General features: G+C 43.8%; 1 protein-coding gene across 1 annotated transcript in view; it reads right to left on the bottom strand.

Moving 5' to 3' along the window:
• Window positions 1-10075: 10075 nt before the first annotated feature.
• Window positions 10076-11441, bottom strand: part of RIMKLA (ribosomal modification protein rimK like family member A) — a 157702-nt gene continuing 156336 nt past the window's right edge. The window contains exon 5 of the mRNA XM_088453963.1: window positions 10076-10575. Coding sequence (XP_088310089.1) covers window positions 10127-10575 — 449 coding nt within the window. The 3' untranslated portion in view covers window positions 10076-10126. The remainder of the gene's footprint in view (window positions 10576-11441) is intronic.

The following is an 11441-nucleotide window of genomic DNA, read 5'->3' as shown; positions in this document are numbered from 1 at the left end:
GTAAGGTCTACTTGTTGATGAAAACACACTGGGGTCTATTCATGGAGCAGAGAAAAGTCCTGTATTGCGGTAAACAGACCTGAAGTTCATTACTTCTCCAGCGGTACCAGCGGTACCCCCGCTCCATGGCTGAATCACATCACCATACTTTAGTATGGCATGTGCAATTTATTAAAGGACGGAAAGGTCTGCTTTCTGCTTCTCCTTTGTGTTCATATTCACCATCTCAGGATAGCATAATCTGAGCATCGTCACAAAGCAGGCAGGGAAGTTGCTCACCTCCCTGTCTTCTGCCCGCATTTCCCAGCGTTCGGCGCTGGCTCTGCCTCCTTGATGTCCCAGCAGCCACTGCAGCCTCCCCTGACCTCAGCCACCGATGCATGCGCAGGAAGGACCTGCCTTCGCGGACATGTATACACAAATTGCTACTTATCAAAGCTATATATCACATCAAACCAATGCGATATATAGTTATAGGTAACAATTTAGTTTTCATTTTATTTATGAATAAACCCCACTGACACTTTTCAGGGCTTGCTCATCTATTGTGTTTTACAAGGGGTTCCATATAAGTGGCCATGAGAAACCTTATATGAAAATGCATGTAGCCATAGGGATCATTGGGCCTGATTCAGACCCGCTCGCGAGCGCATAGTGCTCGCAAGCGGGTCGATGGTTGGGCAGTGCGCACGGGTGGCGTGCGCAGTGCGCGTGACCCGGAGCGAGTGAGAACTTCACTCGCTTGGGGCTCGCAGCAAAATGGGGAGGCTGTCGATGTTAATCGACAGCTTGCCTCATTTTGTAGGCGGGTCGGGGCGGGTGGCTGCACAAACGGAGGCATTCCCGAAGGAACGCCTGCCGTTTGTGGGCGGCCCTACTGACAACACACGTGATGTCAGTAGTTTACTTCCTGCTCTATTACAGCAGGAAGGTCACTGGGGCTTGCGGTGGACGAGACCCTACCACAGGGGTCTCGTCGCAGGCCCGATGGTCATGATAATCGCGACCATCGGCAGGCCGCCCACACAAGCTGTGGGTGGTCACCCAAAGCTATGCGAGCGGCCTGGAGGCAGATTTTTTTTTTTTAAATATCCACCCTGATTCAGAGTGAGCGCTCGCAAATAGCGAGCGCCTCTGAATCAGGCCAATTGTGCCTCATAACAATGCAGGGAAATGGCACTGATTATACAATTTGAACGTATATATCTCTGATTTTTGTTTGCATTAGTTGCAGTGAGAAGCTAGATCAAAAGGTGGTCCCCTTTTGATAACATAACCGTGTGTTTAAAAGAACATGGAAATGTTTCCCTACCATTATGTTATTCAATCCAGCAGGAATTGCCACCAAACATAACATATCTACCATATACAGTGAACATTGTTAATTTTCATGTGCACCTCTATGTTGCTAGCCACAACATGACGTTGTGGCCATCACATTTAATTCAATCACCTTCTGTGTTTTACTGAGATGGGTGAGGCCTCACATTATTGCCCCACCCAGCGAAGATCATTTAAGCCCTGCCCAGCATGTACATAACTACCATAGGTGCAGCTGGTATGGGGCCCAGAGCTGAGGGGGCCCCACTTTCCTTGTCAAAGTTACATATGTATATACATTTTTCACCATTGGGTGGTAAATAGGGCATACTTGCCAACATTTCGCACCCTCCTTCCTGGAGGGAGCTGTCGGGCATTCTCGAAGGGGGGAGGGTCGTGGGGGAAAGGGGGCGTGGCCGGCAAATTTGACGCAAATTTGGGGGCGGAGCTTGGGGCGTGACAGCGCAATTGCGTTATTGTGGCCCGGCCCTCTCTTCACAATGCCGATATTAATGGCATTGTAAAGCAGGGGGCAGGGCCATGATGACGCGATTCAGCGCAAACCGCGTCACTGGCCCCCTGCTGCTGGGGATTTACACTGTAACCGCGGGGGAAGCTGGACGGGTTGCCGGGGGCCGGGAGGCTTGCTTGCCTTTCCTGGGGTCTGGAGTGGCACCCGATTTTCAGGAGGCTCCCGGACGAATGGGGAGGGTAGGCAAGTATGATATAGCGGCCCTGACAAACTTTTGCTATGGGGCCTTCAAATACCTAGTTACGCCCCTGCTGCCCAGCATGTATGCTTATGATGAGGCACACAGGCAGTTGTCTTGATTCTTGGGGTGGGGAAAATACTCCTGCTTATATATAGCTGTTAATGAATACAGGAATATTTGCATTGTGTAGCATATAATCACTAAAATAAACAATTACATTGGTTTGGTAATAACATTCACCTTTATAAAAAGGTTATAAAACCTAAGCCAAACTCAATCGAAAACAGGGTTTGTATTGGCACAACATCAAAGGAACTATGGCCCTCAGAGCCGTACGCTCTGAGCAGAGCGCACGCTCTGAATGAGGGCCGGGCTCCATTTTCATGGAGCGTCCTCCTGGACGCTCGTATAGCTGTGGGTCACCACCCACAGGCTATACGAGCGTGCTTTGTGATGGCCGCGATGGTCGAGACCATCGCGACCATCGAAATTGCGAGCCGGAGCCTGCGGTTGAGGTTTTCAACCGCAAGCTCCGGAGTGATTTTGGCTCTATCAGAGCCAAAATCACTCCCACTGACATCACTAGTGATGTCAGTGGGCCGGCTTCTGACGGGAGGCGTTCCCGTTGGAACGCCCCCGTCAGGGAGGCACGCCCCCGTCAGGGAGGCACGCCCCCGGCACGCCCACCAAAGGGGGCGTGCTGTCAATCAACATTGACAGCACGCCCCCTTTGATCGGACACAACGAGCGAAGGACTTTCCTTCGCTCGTCGCGTCTGGCGCATGCGCACGACGGAGCTCCCTCCGTCGTGCGCATGCTCAGTCCATAACATCGACCCACTTGCGAGCAGACAGCCGCTCGCGAGTGGGTCTGAATCAGGCCCTATGACAGCACATTACTGCACCGCATTGCAATTAAAGGATTTAAAGAATCACAACATTTAAAATTAACTTTGTCTTATACAGTATACAAGAGCTGAAAACAAAATTTCTACAAGAGGAAACTAAGCAGAAGTAAAGATATTTTAGGTATTATTAGATCTGGCTCTAATCTGCCACTGCTGGAGCCCCTCTGTGTCCCTAGGTATGATATGTTATGTATGCGGAGGCAGCCATTTTTGTGCACTGAACTAACTGGTGTTAAGTTTTTTTTATTAATTAACAGTTTCTTATATAGTGCAGCATATTCCGTTGCGCTTTACAATTGGAACATTAATAGAACAAAACAGACAGATATATAGGTAGGAAGGCCCTGCTCGCAAACTTACAATGGAGACACAAAGTGCCCAAGTGATGCCAATATCCCCTAATGCAACAATAAGTCCCATTCTCATGAATTTTGTTTCAGTTGACATCACAGCTCCATGTAGGTGACAGGAGTACTGGAGTATAGGCCATTTTTTTCAGTGTTTTATATTACAGTATCAATAAATTGCATCATTTTACAGAGATGGGTCACACAAAGTTGCATCATAGATTGATTTACTTCTGCTTTTAGATAACTTGCCAAACACTTCAAATATATTTTTCTCTTTTATAGAAGAAATGGCAGCTAAAATAAAATACATATTTACCAAACATATTCTTTCCCCAACAAGTAGCAGAACCACTGTGCTTACATGCTTGCACTTCGGGGAAATTTCCCCTACACAGCAGTCATGATGCTACTTCTTTCCCTGAAGGTGAAATTTGGGTGGGTTCAAGCAGCAATGTGTCAGTTTCTAAAGTGAGATAGATAACGCTGTTCATTTATAATCTTTCTTACAATCTAACCCTGTGATGTTTATATGTGACACTGGGACAAGAACTCCCACCCTTACACTATTTGGCAGGAGGGGAAGATATTAGGTATTGCATTTTAACTGAAGTTAGTTAAAGCTGAACTACAACCTAAAACCATATATTTTTGTTCACCACTTTTACATGGCTGCAAAAGGGGTATGTGAGCAAGAGACCAATCAAAAGCCGCATAGTCCGTGATTGTATTGTTGCTTCTCATTAGTGCTCTTGCTCTAGCACAGTGTCAGCTGCCGGAGATGGCTGGGAGCTGCGGGAGAGAGATAGAAAGATCTCTCTCCAGCCCCTGGAGCCTCCATAGGCTTACAGTAGTTTACAAGATGGAGTAAATTACAGGTCTAAACTCTGAAAAGCTTCACTTTTTGGAGTTTAGTACATAGGGGTCAGTTCATAGTCCCCATTGTAAATAATGGGAACTGCAATCTGAAGTGCTAATTAGCACTTTGCCAGAGATTTCCCCACATAGGGAAGGAGCAGGGTGAGCGCTGAATGCGGTAACAAACGCCATCTGAAGATGGCGAATGCTCTCGCAGTCAACCTCCGAAAATATAGTATTTTCGGTGCATGATTTTTCTCCCCATTCTTGTGAAGGGGACAATGGGCCATTCTGGGAGTGATAGGTAAGCAAGAGATATCTGTGATATCTCCTGTATTACCTTTTTGATGAATGGTCCCGAAACGTAATTTCTATAAAAGCAGGTGAGAATGTTCATTTTTTCCACTGCTTTTGTAGAAATTAAGTGATCATGAAAAGACCCCATAATGTCACAACTTTAAAATAAATAAATCTCTGCACCAAAATTCTTACAAAGCAGTTAAGAGTAACTACTAAGCGCTGAGTAATATCAATTCCTTTACTTGCTTTGACTTTGTATACAAACTTGTTTTATTGGTTCTTTTGTGCACTAAAACACAGTTCAGCAGAGAAGTTATCAATACAGAGTGACCACACACACCGACTAATTCTGCAGTTCAGGACAAGCGCTTGGAGACAGAAATAGGGCCTCATAGCATTGAACATAAGTCCTTCTGTCCACCATAAAAATTAATTTTCCTGCATTGGTCATGCTCCACAATTTGCTTTCGTGTTTAGGTCTACTACATTTAGAGGATGATCAAGGTGTTCATATGCTAGTGCTGTATAGTAAGGATGTGTCTGTGCAAGTTACAGTAGGCATGACCCTGTATAAGTGTGCCCTATTTAGAGTTAAAAAGATTATTATTGGTTGAGTGCCTCCAGCCAACTGAGGACAGAGTCAACAGTGCGAAATGTCAATAGGGACAAATGGTCGACACACGCATGGTTGACATGTTTTTTAAAAAAAATTTAGGGTTAGGGATCAGGCATTTGCCAGAGGGTTAAGGTTAAACTGCGGAAGGTGACGGTTAGGTGTTTAGGCATTTGGGGGAGGATTAGGGTGAATATTAGGCTTAAATTACCAAAAGAGTTGACCATTTTTGTGTTGACCATTTGTCCCTATCGATCTTTTGTACCTGCTGACTATTTGCACTGTTGACCATTTGTACCGGTGACCTTTTGTCCCTGTCGACATACTGACTGTCTACCATCGATCTATTGAGTGTTTATCTGGAAACTGTCGATCTTCTATACCACACCCGTTTTGGGGAGTATTTAATTTAATTAAAGTCATGTGGCTGTACATTATTTACTTATTTATACTTTATTTGTATGCTAGACTAGAGTCTTATGTATCCTGGTCCATTATACTGAACCAATCAGATGGCGAAATTGCTTTTTTTAAGGACCACCAAATCAGCCAGGGCAGCTCCAGCCCCACATTGACCAGGCTAGATATGGTTCTCACTGTGACACATTGTGAATTTTCCAGTTTTAGGGGCATATGTATCAAAGCTTGATGTGAGATAAAATTGTGAGATATATATCACCAACCAATCAGCTCCTAACTATCATTTTTTAAACAAAATGTAAGTTAGAAGCTGATTGGTTGGTCATATATATCTCAAAAATGTATCTCACATCAAGCTTTGATACATATGCCCCATAGTGTGATCGGGCAGTTTCCTGCTTAAAATGATGCTGGATTTCACACCAACAGAAAGAGAGACCCAATTCTTATAGGGCATACTGAATAAGGACAGAGGAATGCAATTGTGAAATCACATATATGTTTATACTTTCTTTGCATAGTTTTGCATTAAACTGTAAATGAGGCCCTTAATGTTTAATTTAGACTAGGGATGTGCAGGCTCGGATAGGTTCGAGTTTGCACGTGGAGTTCGGATTTTTCCCTCCAAAAAAACGGAACTCAGAACGAGGCAAAACGTCATCTTACATGGACGAACATCATCATTCCTGGTCTTTTGTCCAGGAATGATGATGTTCGTCCATGTAAGATGACGTTTTGCCTCGTTCTGAGTTCCGTTTTTTTGGAGGGAAAAATCCGAACTCCACGTGCAAACTCGAACCTATCCGAGCCTGCACATCCCTAATTGAGACTGTAAGCTCTTGTGAGCAGGGCCCTCTACCCTCTTGTGCTTCTCCTTACTTTATTTTCATCTACTTCTTACTCCCTACTAGGGCACCTAACACTTGGTTGCTTATGCTCTGTTGCTTATTTGGGTGTTATGGTAACCAATGTATCAATGTATATTATCCTCATCCTTGTACTGCATTGTACTGTACTGTAAATCACTTTTTTGGTTATGTACTTTGTAAGGCGCTGCGGAACACTTGTGGCGCCATTTAAATGATAGTAATAATAAGTGTACTTCATTAATAATAAGTAAACTACATTCAGAAACATACTATATATGATAATCATCATGCTCATTGTGTTTTAAGTTTATTTTCAGTCCTTGTATGCTTTGATATTGGGTCACTGTGCACAATAATGGCTGCGATAGTCCAGCGTGAATGGCCCACAAAATATAATACACACATTGATATTTACTGTTTCAGAGTAATGTTATGTAATATAATATAGATAAACAATTAGGATACTAACTTACAGCATCACTCCTCAAGATGTTCTGCAGCATCTAGGGTTTTTCCATCACTGTCTTAGTAGCCTAGACCCTCACCCCAAACAATACTGACTCATAGTTTGTAGGAATTTCTTAATTTCTTGTATGTGTCATTTTTTTTCAATTGAGGAATATACGAGGTATGTCAAAGCAGGCTTTGCTTATACACTTAGAAGCATAAATTTATATCACACCCGATACTAAACTAGTGCAGTATTAGTAGATGGATTATTGTTAAAATATATCTGTCCTCAACAATTAACAAATTCATATCCCTTGGACCCACAATCCTATACCATATTTACCATCAGTTCCTCCTTTGGGACTGATATATATTTCTGTATGGAGAAACTCCGCTGTTGGTTCTGTCTAGTTCCTAAATTTACCATCCACCAGGTATATTAGTACATATTGTACTACTTTGGAGTGCTTGTAGATGATCATTTGTACCCAAATATCTGCCATAGTGCTCAATAGTATTGTGAGTACAATATTTGTTGTAACATATGCTAAGTGTTCCTCTCTGGCCGCATACATTTTATGGCTTTGTGAAACCTATACACTGTGATAATGGGATGTAGTCCGCATCCCAACAGTCACAATACCGATAAAGGCATCCCGGCTGTCAGATTACCGATAAAGGCATCCCGGCTGTCAGATTACCGATAAAGGCATCTCAACAGTCACAATACCGATAAAGGCATCCCAACAGTCACAATACCGATAAAGGCATCCCGGCTGTCAGATTAACGATAAAGCCATCCCGGCTGTCAGAATACCGATAAAGGCATCCCGGCTGTCACAATACCGATAAAGGCATCCCGGCTGTCACAATACCGATAAAGGCATCCCAACAGTCACAATACCGATAAAGGCATCCCGACTGTCACAATACCGATAAAGGCATCCCAACAGTCACAATACTGATAAAGGCATCCCGGCTGTCAGAATACCGACAGATTGCGGAGGTAAGTATTAGGCTTAGGGTTAGGGGGAGGGTTAGTCTGCGGGGGGCGTTATGGGGAGGGTTAAGGTAAGGATTATAATACTTACAAAAATCTGTCAGGATTCTGACTTCCAGCATCCTGACCGTCGGTATACCGTACCCATTTGACCATGCAGAAAGCATGCATGGCTGCTTAGGGCTTTCTGCACAAGCTGGGCCACATTGTGACCACTTACACATTGCCTTGTGGGATGACTTTATTTCAAGTTTGAGGTGTTTTTTACCCTTCTCCCTTATTGTACACTTTTCCTCATTTTCTCCTGTTCCCTTGAAAAATGTGAAATTAATGTATTATTAATAGGACAGTGTTAGAAACAACATTTATTCCATATCATCCATTTGAAAGGCATATACTGTATGACCACATATGTAATGGTTGGTCAATTGCAATGATTGTTCATATTGCAAAATCGACAATTATAAAAAATTATTGGTCAAGTGTGCAAATTGTTGAAGGATGTATTGCTATATGTATGTTGCCATATGTCATATCTGATCATACAGTTACCAAACAATAGAGGAAAAGGAAACGCTGGCCCGCAGTGCAATATTTATTTCTAATAACTCAGGTGACTGACAGCAGGGTGCATGCTCATTGTATGTGCAGCATGCGGGGGGCACTATGCAGACTTATCACTTACAGCTTATAGTCATGTGCCCACTTTATCTCACATAATACAGTACAACTGGTGGATGGAACAGAAACTGTGTGCCTTTTACATCATCTAATCTGCCCCTCATTATAATAAATCACCACCATGCACCCAAGGCATGCCCTTGCTAGGTACTTTGGGTCTCATTCAGAGGCGGTCGGAGGATGCAAGCGGTCGCTCAGAAACTGGGCGGCCGCTTGCATCCTGACCGCCCGCCTCTGTTGTGGTCGTTAGGCTGTGGGTTAACACCCACAGCTCTAACGACCGCTCCGGTGATGGTCGCGATGGTCAGAGACCATCGCGACCATCGGGGCTTACGACGAGACCCTAGAGTAGGGTCTCCCTTGTCGTAAGCCCCGGAGAGCTTCTGGCTCTGTCTGAGCCGGAAGCTCTCCACTGACATCACTAGTGATGTCAGTGGTGCCGCCCCCAAATGGGAACGCCTCCGTTTGGGCTGCCACCCCCCCGGCCCGCCTTCCAAACGGGGCGAGCTGTCAATCAACATCGACAGCTCGCCCCCTTTGGATCGAGACCCGCTACGACCGGCGCTGTCGGTCGTAGCGGGTCTCACGCATGTTCTGTGGGGGGCCATCGACCCGGTCCGAGCGCATCGGCGCTAACGACCGGGTCTGATTGACCCCCTTTGTACCTGTGACACCCCTTCTCAGCTGTCCTGCTTGCATCTGTGTCAGATATATATCATTGCTGCCAAGCCTCATGGGGAAAATATGATAAATATTGCGATATGGTGAAGAGAGAGATTTTTCTCCATTAACAAACAGATGCCTTTGAGACCTTATCCTAATGCCAATGACACCTTGATATACAACCCCAGGATATGATTAACAAGATAATCTTTATGAACAAAATTACAGATTATTATCAAAATAAAGAATATGTTTGAACATTAAGGGGTCTATTTACTAAGCAGTGTTAGGAGACGGAGTGAAAAGTGATAAGGTACCAGCCAATCAGCTCCTAACTGCCATCTCACAGGCTGTGTTTGAAAAATGACAGTTGGGAGCTGATTGGCTGGTACCTTATCACTTTTCACTCCGTCTCCTAACACCGCTTAGTAAATAGACCCCTAGAACATTAAAACATCCAGAGATGAGGAATAAGTTTTTTTTAACATGACATCCATTTGTTTGCAATGTTATGTTCCCCTTTAAACACCCACTTAAGGCTCAATTCAATTAGGCACAACATAGCTGCGCTCGCAAGTAAGTGCGGTTAGATGCAGCATTTACAGTACTGCCAGACTCGTGGAATTTTGTTCGTACCCTTATAAGGCTGCGTGCAAAAATCCACAAGTCTGGGGTGAGAATGGGCAGCGAGGGGGGCAAGTTCCGTTATCATTGCCGGCGTTACTACGCTGCTGCAACGGCAACTCTTCCCCCTCACTCATAATTGAATTGAGCACTTAGAATTTATTTGTTATTTGCACCTGTAAATTGCTATCTCACAAGTAACATTGTTACCAATGAGGCACAATGAAGCAGCAGTATTAGAATATCTTTATAGCACTAGAGTGGCTCAGAACATATTTCTTTGCACTTCTGCAAGCCCCGGTACCGCGAGTTGGCCACTGTGATTGATAATTGCATTCATTTACATTGAAAGAGAGGTAGTTCACTTGGTAATATCATTACTGATGCTATCTGTCAGTACTGGGGAACACGGCTTTGGCACATTGATGGAATCCCTGATTTCCTCTACATCAGAAACACTATTACTACAGCTTGATCCATCACTCGTAGTGTAAACGCTGGCAGACGCATGTGCTTTTGTTTTATTGATTTCTTGGGGGACAGAGACTGCAGGTAGCAGAGGTATCTCATTTGGCGGCCTACTGGGGAGTAGAGATATTGCATAATCTGCTATAATACCACCAAGATCTAATTTACATGCTTGGTCAAATTCAGTAAAACCAACATTTGCATTAGCTTCACAAACCACAAAAGAACCATTTTCCTTTAAGAGAAGGTCGATGCCGCATATATCCATTCCAAGGATGGTAGACACTTGCAGAGCCAACAGTTTTCCTTGCTCACTGAGAGGGAAACTTGTGCCCACACCACCTGTAAGACACAACAGTACAAATTAATAATGGACAGGCTGACACACCATTTGACAGTAATGTACATAAAAGCTTGGTTATTATGAGCTTAGTGAGGTACCCAAAATATCTGTAATTTTACTCCATTGTTCCTCTCCTTTTAAAAAGTTACATGAAAACCAGGAGGGAGATTCACCTTTTTTTTTTCTTTTAAACGAAACCACAGGTTTCCCCATCTGGCTGGAAGTGTGAGGTTGTAGACACAGCATGGTCGCACAACCGTTGTGCAAGGGTCCGTCATATATAAAAAGACTTCCGCTCTATAAACAAAAGCTGGCATGTGGCAAACATGGAGAAAATATCGGCTTATCTTCACAATACCTCCCATAAGTTTCTTATGGTTTAGAGCGACTGGTTTTCATATCATAGCACCACACCACATGGGACCCTGCCCTCTGGCTTCTCAGACCTCCTGCTTTATTGTTACCACTTATCCACTCTATCATGGTGATTTTTCTTTCATATAATTTGGGGATCTTTGCTTAGGCTCCCCTAATCTGTGACACTGACCCGGACAAGGACTCTTCTCCACTTACCCTATCCCCCAACACACTTCTCTTCTCTTCCTTTTCTTCTTCTCCCTATTCCTTTCTTTTCTTTTCTCCCATACTCTTACAATTTCAATTTGTTCTCAGTTTATGTTTTGTATTGTTATTTATAGTTCATCTCAACATGTGCTATGGCATCTAACGATTCTCTTTTCCCTATATTTTTGTTCCTCTGATCAGTCTATTGCTAGATTTGCTCCTACAGGTATCTATGCAAATTCATGTATATTATGTTTTATATATCTCTATTTAGTTGTCTATGCATGTAGCTTTCTATTTT

This window comes from Taudactylus pleione, unplaced genomic scaffold (genome assembly GCF_031769625.1).
Source record: "Taudactylus pleione unplaced genomic scaffold, aTauple2 ptg000604l, whole genome shotgun sequence".
Taxonomy (NCBI): domain Eukaryota; kingdom Metazoa; phylum Chordata; class Amphibia; order Anura; family Myobatrachidae; genus Taudactylus; species Taudactylus pleione.
Note: the sequence above shows the minus strand (reverse complement) of the source record. Positions and strands in the feature narration are given on the sequence as shown.